The 13,574-nt window shown below is 40.3% G+C and overlaps 1 protein-coding gene across 1 annotated transcript; it reads right to left on the bottom strand.

The window, feature by feature from the left end:
• LOC134023798 (uncharacterized) lies at window positions 1-9,820 on the bottom strand. Its single transcript, XM_062466160.1, has 16 exons — window positions 9,805-9,820; window positions 9,198-9,560; window positions 8,730-9,020; window positions 8,142-8,393; window positions 7,769-8,029; window positions 7,546-7,633; window positions 7,328-7,432; window positions 7,031-7,086; window positions 2,978-3,340; window positions 2,513-2,803; window positions 1,716-1,967; window positions 1,340-1,600; window positions 1,113-1,203; window positions 915-1,007; window positions 610-673; window positions 1-497 (listed from the first exon to the last, which is right to left on the bottom strand). The coding sequence occupies exons 1-16, from the start codon at window positions 9,818-9,820 to the stop codon at window positions 435-437; spliced, it is 2,910 nt and encodes a 969-aa protein (XP_062322144.1). The 3' UTR covers window positions 1-434.
• Window positions 9,821-13,574: the final 3,754 nt, after the last annotated feature.

Genomic DNA, 13,574 nt, shown 5'->3' with positions numbered 1-13,574 from the left:
TCATGTAGAAAGTAAACACAAGCATGTCAGAATTTTCGATTTACATACGTTTTCATTTTTCTTTATATCAGGCTCATTATGATTTCATCAATCATCCTGAACCAGACAATGTTTATGCAAATGTAGATTATTAGAATACCATGACATGGCTAAATGTAATAATAAACAATGTAAGCATTACACTAGTGCTTTAAGTTAAGCTAACTACACAGTAAACCAAAATAAAGGGTAACTGAAAATTATTTAATACAAAAAAAGATTAATTGACTAAATTAATTGCTTAGATGACTTAGATGACTTTGATATAATATGGTTCTACGAAATTCAGAATTTATTGGGTTTACAGTACAGTGTAGCATGTGCATAGAATCAGTGTTGAAGGGCAGGAGTGAAACAAATAGGGTCCTCACAGGAGAACATGTTTCCTGCTGTTGTCACACGTTAGCATAGATATCTTCACCCATCACACTTTCATACGAGTCACACCTGCCGTCGGCCTGTAGGAAATGACACCATGGGAATGACATCGGCATCTCTAGGGTATTATTATTTTAGATGTCTTTTCATTACTACTTTTACTTCAGATCTCAGGGAGCAGTTAGTACAAACCTCCATATTGCCGGAAACATATTGATTGCTTGGAACTTCATAGTTTATGTCTTTCACATCTTGTCTGTAGGCAGAATGGAGCAATTCAGATTCAATAATAATAATGAACATAATAATAATGGTAGCCTATTGTATTTCATACAACGTGACAAATATGAATCTATACAATCATACTTCATTGGGGAAAGTAATATAGATTTACTGGGTGTCGTGTAACTGTTTGATATATAAAAGATGACTCTTATCTGTCCTTCACTCTGAGTGTGTGGGGGAGTGAGTGTGTTCACTTTGTGAGGGGAACGTACGTTGCTGCGGAGTCGTCTGAGACTGTGGCTTTGGCCGTTACCATAGCAATGTACTGTCTTGTGGTTGCATGTTGACCATCATGGCTCTGCCGACTTCGAGAAAAAAAGAAAGTGAGAATGTGAAAAAAAAAAAAAAAAAAAAAAAAAAGGAAAATCCAACTGTAGATGGCCCAAACCCCTTCAACACACTTCACTCACCACTTCCTGGTTAACCTCCATGCTGACATGAATAACACCGGCACCAAAAACGCTGATACGGCTATAAAAACGTGCACCGTCCATGTCATATCTGTTCAGAGATTAGACCATAAACCACCTTGAAGTCTTTTACTGTTTTTAATGAGTGGTTGTCTCTGATGTTTGATACTGTTTACAGATTGTAAAAGTGTGTGATGCCGTTTACAGCAAGGCTTCTTTCACAGTACCTTTTTTGGGCAACTTGAAGGCCTGGGTGGTGTTTCCCTCACTGTTGTTGGCATGGCAGAGGGTGTAGTCTGCAAAGCCAAGACTGCCTTGCAGGGTGGCGATGATCACTGATCGGTGCCTGTCTACCTTGGTGCTTGACAGAACTCCATCTGGGAGAGACCACTGGACATCACTAAGGGGGACAGATTCCACGATGCACAGGCAGGTTACCGTGGAGATGTTAGAGAAGCAGGCAGAGCCTACTTTAATTTCAGGAGGATCTAATAAAAAAAACAAAAACACAACCACATACTAAATGCTACAGAATGGGCAAGCAATGTTTATTCGACAGGCCTTGATAGGCTGCTGTCTAAAACAACAATCCGCTGTACTAACAGATCACGTTGAGCTTCACTTGACTGGAGCGTCCTTGGCCCTCTGTGTTGATGGCGGTGCAGTAGAGGGCACCAGTGTGTCTGGACACCCTCTCCAGCCTGTAGGTTTGTCCCCGGGACAGCAGAGCCCCACTGGGGCTATGCCACTGGTAGCTGTGGGCCGCTGGGTTACCATCACTGGAACACCTCAGCTCAACAGAGTCTCCCTCCTGCAATGTGGACTCCCTCTCCACCCTCACATCCAGTGGGGCGTCTGCAGAGCAACGTAAAGATAGGTATTGACTTGGTAGTAATTTTTACATGCTTGTGTAACAGACGTGGTCTTGCAAGCTCCGTCAGAGGTATCGGGCAAATCGTCCCGCACTGGGTTCGAACTTACCACCTCTGGCTTCCCAAGCGCCACCACTACCAACTACGCCAACGAAAAGCTAGCTATTCGTTGATGCGGGTGGCCTGTTACATACCTGAGGAGTAAGTTTCACCGATACACACCGGCTACACTTGGTCATTTATGTATATGCACCTGTCACTGTATTTAGGGTGGATGCCATGCCTTGGATCTTGGTCCTTGAGAAACAAAGTTAAATTTTGCAACACTGAATTATTTCAGATGGTGAGTCCATATTTTTTTCTTCTAGGAAGATAAATATCCTCTTACAACGACTTACCGGAAAAAAAAAATGTTTAAGCTTTTTAAGCTATTACTCAATGGGGATAAATATCCTACACATGCCGTTAAATAGTTTTTATTTTGTTTTCTCACATGCATCAACTGTAATTTCAACTTGATCCACTTACATTTGACATTTAGAGTCTGGGAGCTCTCTGATTTTTTCCCTCCCCTGTAGGCTGCTGTGCAACTGAGAGACTTGTTGTGGTCGGCAACGGTGGTGGCAAAGGTCAAGGATGATGTCACTTCCCACTGGCCCTTGGGCAGCTGCTGTGATTGGACAGTGGGTGTTGCTAAGTGGCTCCAGGTCAGGACAGGGGGGTCAGTGGGGCAGGAGTGAGACACAGAGCAGGAAGCAGTGAACAGCTCACCTACCCTCACTTCTTCACTCACTGACAGAGTGGGGGGCTCTGGCAACCCTGTATTTAAAAGATATATAAATACTATCATAAGTGTTATAACATATTTAATTAATCATTTTGCGTGATTTTGTGTGATTTATTTTTCATTGTACAACTTACATTTTTAAACTCTCTAATTTAACCTCCTATATTTATATCAGTCAATATATAAGTCTAATTGTTAGAACTTACCTTTGATATCAATAGAAACTCTGTTGTCCACATAAGAATACTTTTCGTAGTCTTTTATTTCAACCCTAAAATGAAAGGGTCCCGTGTCACTTTGATGAAGGGGATCAATCCTCAGAGAGCAGTTCTTGACTTGGAGATCTCCAACTAATTTTGTGCGTTCCTTGAAATCCTGCAACACTGAAGACCTGTCTGGATGGTAGATCTCCTCGTGGGTTTCTTTGGCCCAAATCCCGGTGACTTCAGAGGACTTCTTCTCTGGTTCTGGGTAGTTGAAAGAGCAGGGAACCACCACACAGGAGCCCAGCAGGGCAGAGACTTGACTGGGCACCTCAGCGGTCCAGGAAGAGGCTGAGGTTTGCACCGCTGAAAAGTGTGGTAAAGGTCACAGAAAGATATAGTTCAACAAACTAGGTAGTTAAAGAAGTTACAATGCACAGCAAACAAACATGTGTTTGAGAAGATAAAGTATGTTGGATATGCATGATGTATTTCTAATTATGTAATTTCAACAGAGGTTTTAAAAAGTATCTGTTTCATCCAACATTGTACCATAACGCAACAATAAATGTAAGCAGATGTTTATTCTTTTTTTACTTTACCTCTAAGGAAAAAGGAAAATGCAAGGAAATGCCACTGACATCTGTGATTGTCCATATCCTTCAAGTGTCAGGTTCTGCAGAGAAATGGTTATTAACATTCTATTGGCAATCTTTATTTGGTCCTTTGCCTTGTCTCAGTTCCCTTTTCTGATAAATGAAAGTGGAGTCTGCTAAGATTTCAAAAATGAATTTGGGAAAATAAATAGTTAACAGTATCTTGTAAAATATACTTTTTTGTATAGCTAAGCCTACCATTTAATGTCACTTCACCACTAACTTGCTAACATGTATGTCATTCACATGGCCTCTGAGACTTGACGTTCATGAGACTGGAACATGTACACACATATCCTGCTCACACTTCTCATTTCTAAACAAAAATAATATTTGTTTTTTTGACATCCTGACTTCCACAATTTTGTTTCTCTGGACAATAGAGGAGACTTTGCTAAAGGTGTTTAACGGGAGGACCAGGGTCTTTCCTGGTGATAATAAAAGAAAAAGCAATCCGAAAACAACAGTGCAATACAGTAATAAGCTAAGAGGCAACATTTTGTGAGCTCAGCACTTTGTCCCAGCTTCAAGATACATAGATAGAAAAAATATTTTTGTCTACATCTTTGTGGCCAATGGAGTGAAAATGAACTATGGACTAGATAATCATTCTTTTCATGCCGTCCACCTCTTTCTCCTAGCGGCAGCTTGCGTCTCTGTCTCTCTGTTTGTTTTCCTGTGTGTGTGTGTTTGTGATGGGTTTGTGTGTGTATGTTTGCTTGTGTGTGTGTAAGTGTATTTTTTTAATGGGTGTGCTTCCGGCCCCAATTACGTCATCACAAACTCCCTCAGACGGTGGCCGACATGTGCAAACGCGCTGCAAATTAAGAAAACACATGCAAATATACAAAACACAAGCAAATTAAGAAAACATCTTCATTAATTTGACAACACATGGGCAGCATTCAGCAAACGGGCTGCAAATACACACAACACAACCAAATACATAAACGCATTGCAAAAACGAAAGCACGCAAACCAAAAAACGCTGCAGTACATAAACGCGTTGCAAAAACAAAAGCGCGCAAAACAAAAACGCTGTATCTAGTTTTCACAACGGAAGTTCTCCAGGCCTCTAGGGGGAGCGCTAAATGTAACAGCTTGATTTTCGGCCCCACGGAGCGAGAGAGCATCTTTAGGTTAGGATACCTTAAAGATGGATGACTTTTATGAAAGATAAATGTAATAAGGTGGGTTTGGAGAGTCAGACACAGGCGTCGCTAGACCCTTTTTACTGGGGCACAAGCCCCAGTATAAATCTGCTGTGCCCCAGTGAAACCTCAAGTTTGAGTTTTAACAATTTACTTTATTAATCAGTGCATTCATATAGATAGATTAAACCGGAAAAAAGAAACGCAGTATTGTTAGGATAATTGCTTTATCAAGTAATGCACAGAGTCGTCGGGTTCAAAGAAAGTACAATAGTTTAATGCTTGCCGACAAGGAGACAAAATCTGATCGCAATACAAAGTTTGTCTGGTTCTCAAGTCTCCGTGTAAGACCATTTAAACATATTGGTGAGAAGTCCCCTCCCCTGAATATCAGTATCAGCTGTCAATGCGATTGATCCCAGAGGTAGAGTGCGCATGCACGTGGAAACTTAGAGTTCTCTGACCCTAGGCTTGACCATATGATTCACTCAACACAGATAAGGTAAACACATTTAATGCACCTTTAGTATGATAATGGTCAACCTAGGTCAGTTTGTTTACGTAAGCCTAGTGTCATCTATAGGTCATGTGGGGAGGGGCTTCTCTACTGACAAGGAATGCTAAGCACCAGTATTTTCAGAATATAATGTTACGTTCTAAATTTCCCCGACAAGTATCCCAATCAACGTTTGTAAAATCAACGCAGTTTAACCAAAAACACAAACTGATGCGTGCCCTCAGAACTCCATGTCTGCACGCTCCTCTCTGCTTGCTATGATAGCCATTGCAGATTGCACACAGAAGTCCAGTTATCGGCACGCAAGTCAGAATTGAGGTAGGCTAAGAAAACATTACGAAACTAAAGAAAGCTTCTAAATAATAGGCCTACCGATCATCATATTTTGACTCAAACATATTACCAACATGAGTCAAGCATATGATTTTACATGAAGCTCAGAAAACAATATCTGCGCTCAAATTATTGTGACGAAAAATGGCTTGCGCGCTGTCGCATTAACTATTGATGTCCCTGACAAAGCTGATATCAAACTTATGTCCCTGGACTGTACGTATAGTGGGTTAAGCAAGAGAGGTTTCTACAGTGCATTGTGTTGCACACTTTTTGTATGCAGCAAACTTGGAAGAAAAAAAAAGTGATAGGCTATGAGCAGGGGCCTGTGTCCCAGTAGAGCTTCATGTCTAGCAACGCCCCTGGTTGGACATACCAATATATGTGTCTTCAGCAAATACAGCTAGCACCTAGAGCCTAGGCAGGATGTCACAAGTGGTTTCAGTGCTATTATTGCTTATCACAATCAAGTAGACTTTTAAAACCTCTTAAAGGTATAGTATCTCAGTAAAGATACTACACACTTTACATCAAAGCGAAGTGGGTGTATTCTAAACACACTTTTGGATGAAGGTTTGTTGAAGCATCATCAATAAGTCTCAGTAATCTGCCTACAGTATCATGAGGAAGGTTCATGTGATCTTTTGTAGACACATAAATGTAGAACTTCACCAAATGAAACTAAACTATTTACAGGAAAGAAAACACAGAAAGACGCGTTTTGTATCTATAAATGATAGCATCAAATGTAATACTATTTAATATTTTATTAACAAATAAACAAATGGATTCATGTAGAAAGTAAACACAAGCATGTCAGAATTTTCGATTTACATACGTTTTCATTTTTCTTTATATCAGGCTCATTATGATTTCATCAATCATCCTGAACCAGACAATGTTTATGCAAATGTAGATTATTAGAATACCATGACATGGCTAAATGTAATAATAAACAATGTAAGCATTACACTAGTGCTTTAAGTTAAGCTAACTACACAGTAAACCAAAATAAAGGGTAACTGAAAATTATTTAATACAAAAAAAGATTAATTGACTAAATTAATTGCTTAGATGACTTAGATGACTTTGATATAATATGGTTCTACGAAATTCAGAATTTATTGGGTTTACAGTACAGTGTAGCATGTGCATAGAATCAGTGTTGAAGGGCAGGAGTGAAACAAATAGGGTCCTCACAGGAGAACATGTTTCCTGCTGTTGTCACATGTTAGCATAGATATCTTCACCCATCACACTTTCATACGAGTCACACCTGCCGTCGGCCTGTAGGAAATGACACCATGGGAATGACATCGGCATCTCTAGGGTATTATTATTTTAGAAGTATTTTCATTATTACTTTTACTTCAGATCTAAATAAGCAGTTAGTACAAACCTCCATTTTGCCGTAAACATTGGTTGCCGGGGACTCCATTGTTGATGTTTTCTTGTCTGCAGACAGAATTGAGCAATTCAGATTCAATAATAGGCTACTAATGACAATAATGATAATGTTATTTTATTTCATACGACAAGACAAATATTAATCTATACTATTATATCTAACAGAGGAAAGTAATAAAGATTTACTGGGTGTAGTGTAACTGTTTGATTTATAAAAGATGACTCTTATCTGTCCTTCACTCTGAGTGTGTGGGGGAGTGAGTGTGTTCACTTTACGAGGGGAACGTACGTTGCTGCGGAGTCGTCTGAGACTGTGGCTTTGGCCGTAACCATAGCAATGTCCCGTGTTGTGGTTGCATGCTGTGGTTGCATGCATCCATCATGGCTCTTCCGACTTCGAGAAGAAAATAATGTGATTCAAAAAGGAAATGGCACAAGAAAAGAAAAACATTAAAAAAAAATATCAAACTGCAGATGGCCCAAACCCCTTCAACACACTTCACTCACCACTTCCTGGTTAACCTCCATGCTGACATGAATAACACCGGCACCAAAAACAGAAACGCTTTAGAAACGTGCACCGTCCGTGTTGTATCTGTTCAGAGATTAGACCATAAACCACCTTGAAGTATTTTACTGTTTTAATGAGTGGTTGTCTCTGATGTTTGATACTGTTTACAGATTGTAAAAGTGTGGGATGCGGTTTACAGCAAGGCTTCTTTCACAGTACCTTTTTTGGGCAACTTGAAGGCCTGGGTGGTGTTTCCCTCGCTGTTGTTGGCATGGCAGAGGGTGTAGTCTGCAAAGCCAAGACTTCCTTTCAGGGTGGCGATGATCACTGATTGGTGCCTGTCTACCTTGGTGCTTGACAGAACTCCATCTGGGAGAGACCACCGGACATCACTAAGGGGGACAGATTCCACGATGCACAGGCAGGTTACCGTGGAGATGTTAGAGAAGCAGGCAGAGCCTACTTTAATCTCAGGAGGATCTAGGAAGAAAAAAAAACACAACCACATACTGAATGCTACAGAATAGACATACAATGTTTATTTGACAGGGCCTTCATAGGCTATTGTCTATCAACAGTACGCTGTACTAACAGATAACGTCGAGTTGCACTTGACTGGAGCGTCCTTGTCCCTCTGTGTTGATGGCGGTGCAGTAGAGGGCACCAGTGTGTCTGGACACCCTCTCCAGCCTGTAGGTCTGTCCCTGGGACAGCAGAGCCCCACTGGGGCTGTGCCACTGGTAGCTGTGGGCCGCTGGGTTACCATCACTGGAACACCTCAGCTCAACAGAGTCTCCCTCCTGCAATGTGGACTCCCTCTCCACCCTCACATCCAGTGGGGCGTCTGCAGAGTAACGTGAAGATAGGTATTGACTTGGTAGTAATTTTCACATGCTTGGTCATTTATGTATATGCACCTGTCACTGTATTTAGGGTGGATGCCATGCCTTGGATCTTGGTCCTTGAGAAACAAAGTTAAATGTTGCAACACTGAATTATTTCAGATGGTGAGTCCATCTTTCTTTCTTCTAGGAAGATAAATATCCTCTTACAATGACTTACCAGCCTATTACTCAATGGGAATAAATATCCTACACATGCCGTTAAATAGTTTTTATTTTGTTTTCTTACATGCATTAACTGTAATTTATATTCCTGTTCTTCAAATTAATCCACTTACATTTGACATTTAGAGTCCGGGAGCTCTCTGCTTTTTTCCCTCCCCTGTAGGCTGCTGTGCACCTGAGAGACTTCTTGTGGTCAGCAATGGTGGGGGCAAAGGTCAAGGATGATGTCACTTCCCACTGGCCCTTGGGCAGCTGCTGTGATTGGACAGTGGGTGTTGCTGAGTGGCTCCAGGTCAGGACAGGGGGGTCAGTGGGGCAGGAGTGAGACACAGAGCAGGAAGCAGTGAACAGCTCACCTACCCTCACTTCTTCACTCACTGACAGAATGGGGGGCTCTGGCAACACTGTATTTTGAAAAAAAAAACATTAGTCCAGGTATAAATACAATGATGTTACTTGTCATATCATATTTAATTAATAACGTTCTGTATTTTTGCAGGTGTTTTTTCATTGTATAACTTCTATATTTCAACTTTAATATTTTAACCTTGTTAATTCACATTCAAATTGTTCAAACTTACCTTTTATATCAATAGAAACTGTGTTGTCCACATAAGAATACTTGAAGCTGTCTTTTACCTCAATCCTAAAATGAAAGGGTCCTGTGTCACTTTGATGAAGCGGATCAATCCTTAGAGAGCAGTTTTTAACTTGGAGATCTCCAACTAATTGTGTGCGGTCCTTGTAGTCCTGCAACACTGTACACCTGTCTGGATGGTAGATCTTCTCAAAGTTTTTTTGGGCCCAAATCCCGGTGACTTCAGAGGACTTCTTCTCTGGTTCTGGGTAGTTGAAAGAGCACGGGATGACCACACAGGAGCCTAGCAGGGCGGAGACTGGACTGGGCACCTCAGCGGTCCAGGAAGAGGCTGAGGTTTGCACCGCTGAAAAGTGTGGTAAAGGTCACAGAAAGATATAGTTCAACCAACTAGTTAGTTGAAGAAGTTACAATGCACAGCAAACAAACGTGTTTGAGAACGTGTATTTCCAATTACGTAATTTCAACAGTCAGAAGTATTTGTTTGAGCCAACATTGAACAGTTATACACTAATACATGTAAGCAGATGTTTATTCTTATTGTACTTTACCCATAAGGAAAAAGGAAAAGGCAAGGAAATGCCACTGACATCTGTGCTTGTCCATATCCTTCAAGTGTCCGGTTTTGCAGAGAAAAGGTTATTCCAATTCTATTGGCAATCTTTATTTGGTCCTTTTCCTTGTCTCAGTTCCCTTTTCTGATAAATGAAAGTGGAGTCTGCTCTTTTTAAGATGTAAAAGATATACGTGTAAAAAATATTGGTAAAATATATTTTGGATATTGTCTTCGAAAATATTGTATTTTGTATTCTCGTGGCCTCTGAGACTTGACATTCATAAGACTGGAACATATCCACACATATCCTGCTCACACTTCTCATTTCTAAACAAAAGATACATATTTATTTTTTGACAAAAACAAGCGGAGCTGGTTCATGCAGGGGACGCGAGACCTAGCGCGTGTGATAGAATTTTAGGGCATATGCATAAATGTATGTGGATGTAATCTGTAAACTCCCTTGTTCATTGATAAAGGACAGCCAGTGACCAGTTTAGGTAAGGTTTTGAGTTGCTAAAGGCTCTGAGACGTTTTACCCTGGAGGATGGGTAAAGCATCTTGTATTGTTGTAAGGTATTTATGACCTGGGGGAGAAGTTGTAGAAGGGGTCAATGAGGCAGTTGCTCTGAACTTTGGCTAGAAGGACTGTGTCCTGTTTCATTGTTTGTGTTAATTAAAAGTCTTGTTTGAAGATGGCCACACAAAGGACAGTTGACCATTTGACTGGTCAACTCCTGTGGCTTTATTATCTACTGGTCTGGAGAGAGATGCGACATTAAAGAACTGTGGGACACTTGGTGTGGAGTCAAACTGTCACTGAGTAGTTCTGGCCAATCACAGAGACTGCTATATTGATGGATTGACCATCTAGGAAGACATCTAGAAGCCTTTGTTCTAAGTTCATATAAGGCAGTGCATGTGTGATGGTTCTTCACCTCTCTTCCGAACGACCTGTAGCTTACAGCTCACATGTCCTGCGTTGCTAGTGCAACACAGACGCTCTCGGTCTCCTGCGGCCTCCGCCTCCCCGGCCTCCACCCTTTGTCTGGTTCTTCTTTTTTCTTCTTTCTCAGGGGGAATGCGTTTGCTGCTCTCTGCCCGGATGTCGAGACGGTGTCTCAGGAGACGCTGTCTCAGTTGGGTGCGGCAGGGAGCCGCTGCGAGCACAACCATATACCAAATCAAATATTACAACAATGTATTGTATCGTGTGGAATAAAAGTATCAAGTAACAACACTACTGAGTCCTCCTGCCTGAACCTGAATTTCACAATTTTGTTTATTTTAAATATAGAGACTTTGCTAAATGTGTTTAGCAGGAGGACCAGGGTCTTTCCTGATGATAATACAAGAAAAACAATAAACAATCCGAAAACAACAGTGCAATACATTAATAAGCATTTTTTTTTAAGGCAAAATGTTGTGAGCTCAGGACTTCCCAGAGGAAAATAAAACGAGCAAAGAGCTCACAAAAATGTCTCATGCATTTCTCGTAGACAAGAATGAGGTATGTATGAAACCAAAACGAGATTATGTCTTATTTCTCCTGTTTCTCATGTTTTTCTCCTGAGAAAAAGCCTCACAAAATCTCAAATTAGTCTCCTTTTGGGTTTCATAATAGATCTCATCAAGCTCTGAAATAAGTCTCAGATTTTCTCAAGTTGTGTGCCTCTTTTTGATCTCAGGCAGAGATATCAGTCTCTTAGATATCAATCTCTTTATAATCTCAATCTATTCACATCCTAGTCTCATTCATGCATCTCATGCTGAGCTCAGACACAACAACCAAAGAGCTCTCCACAAGCACTCTCTGAATTCTCATCCAGATTTATTGTTTTCTTTAAAAATTAACTAAACTTGCCCATTGTAATGTCGTTTATATGCTTGTCCATGACGAAAAACAAATTCCCATGACATTTTAAACAGATGTTTTGATATTTACATGGCGAAAATTGGGGTTAACATGCAGACAAAAGCAAATTTAACAATATGTTTACACTGGATATTTCAAAATCAATAATCTATCAATATTACTTGCACTTGAATAGGACAAATAGAAATGGAAAACAGTAGAGAGGATAACCACACTGTAAAGAAAATCCGTAATTTTAACAGTGAAAGGTAGTAAAGTAGCAACAGTAAAAAACTGTTAATTATAAAACATGAAATAACTGTTGAATTAACAGATAAGTACTGTTAATGTAAATACAAGAAAGTTTGCTAACTTTTGCATTATTGCTTTGTAAAAACTACAACTGTTTTACCGTGAAAACAACGGTAAAGTAGGCCTACACAAAAACCCAAAATGGTAAATCACTGTGTTTAGCCTACTACAGATACATGCGGTTAGAACTGTTTTTACCCTTTTGTTTTTTCACAATACATCACAATGATATGCTCAACAAGAACATGTGTGTAATAGCAATTTTACGCCAGCACAAAAAATGCTGGTTAAATATACACTGAAAACAATTAGACTGGCCTGGATTGGATTAAACTAAGCATCTTTTGTGTATTTTACACAATTGTTTCATGTTCTTTAGCAAAATGTGATCGCATTGTGTAGAATGCAGAAAGTGTAGGCCTACATGAAACTATTTAGGTCATTTTGTGATAAAGTGAATCAATCAAGTAACCTATCAGCTTTCAAATTGTCTCGCGATAGCCGTGCAATCGCGCATTGCGCGCAAATCACTCACTCAACGGTTCAGTCATCACTCACTCCATGGCTCAACTCAGTGGAAGAAATTTGTCGTTTATCTATGCATGTGTTTCCAGCCATCACTCATCTCAACTATGTAAGTATGCATGGCTAACAATAGCTAACTGGTGATTTGGGGTTTGACTTTCACAATTTTCTAAAGAAATAAGTTAATGTTAGCATTAGGATTACCTTTGGCTATCACATGCAAGGCAACTAGCTACGAACCTTCGTCCACCATCTTAGATAGCCGACACACCATGAGACTAGCTTGCTATAATTTACATGCTAGTGACACTATATTGTGTCAAACCTGGAAACCGAGTAGGTTTGTCTGAACTTGTGTAATACTTTTGTGTGTTAGCCCCCTTAACTTAGCTATGTGGGGGTGCCCACATGAAACTGGCGGGCCACCTGAGCGTATGTGCATGGCATGAGTCTCCGACCATGTGGAGCCCACATAAGTCTCCGACCACGCGATGTGACTTTCCTACAAATACATACCAAAGAAAGTCTAAATCCAAATTTTCAGCTTTCATGTGCTTATTTAGTTGTATAAAAACGACCTCAAATCAGCAACATTAGCAATTTGAGCGGCAAGCTTGAAATTATTGCTAGGAGATGCCGGTGATATGATGATAAGAATTCGATCTACTGTAAAATCAATTAGATGGTCGAACACTCATGCACCCCAGTTGAGGGGGGAATTGCAGTGCTATAGTCAAAGTTAGCAACCACGTTTTAAACCGACATAACAAAATGCTACAAATGAAGGTACATTATTATTACCAAACGTTTTCTGTTGTTATTACATTTACGTTTTTGTGTGACGTTGCCGCCTCAGAGTGGTTGAAGACTAACTTCGTTCCACTAAATATATTTATGAGAAACCCTGCTCTAGAACTTAGGCTACACAATGTATTAATTGCATGCATGATACAAGTGTTTTTCTGTTGCAGCAGATTTACATTTTCTCACTACATTGTCACCTGGCGTCAGCTCTGTAACCGTGGGCTCAAGTTTTTGTGGTGAGTATTACATGAAATTGCAATTGCCATTATTGTTGTGTGGACTGTTTATGTCAAGACCGTTGATGGAGG

This window comes from Osmerus eperlanus, chromosome 7 (genome assembly GCF_963692335.1).
Source record: "Osmerus eperlanus chromosome 7, fOsmEpe2.1, whole genome shotgun sequence".
In the NCBI taxonomy this organism is placed as follows: Eukaryota; Metazoa; Chordata; class Actinopteri; order Osmeriformes; family Osmeridae; genus Osmerus; species Osmerus eperlanus.
This window is presented reverse-complemented; position numbering and strand designations above follow the sequence as displayed.

Bases quoted from the DNA above. Each gene is read 5' to 3' on its own strand.
- LOC134023798 (XM_062466160.1), bottom strand. The intron at 7,634-7,768 runs GTACTGTGAAAG...ATCTCTGAACAG, and splicing joins CTTCAAGTTGCCCAAAAAAG to ATACAACACGGACGGTGCAC. The intron at 1,204-1,339 runs GTACTGTGAAAG...ATCTCTGAACAG, and splicing joins CTTCAAGTTGCCCAAAAAAG to ATATGACATGGACGGTGCAC.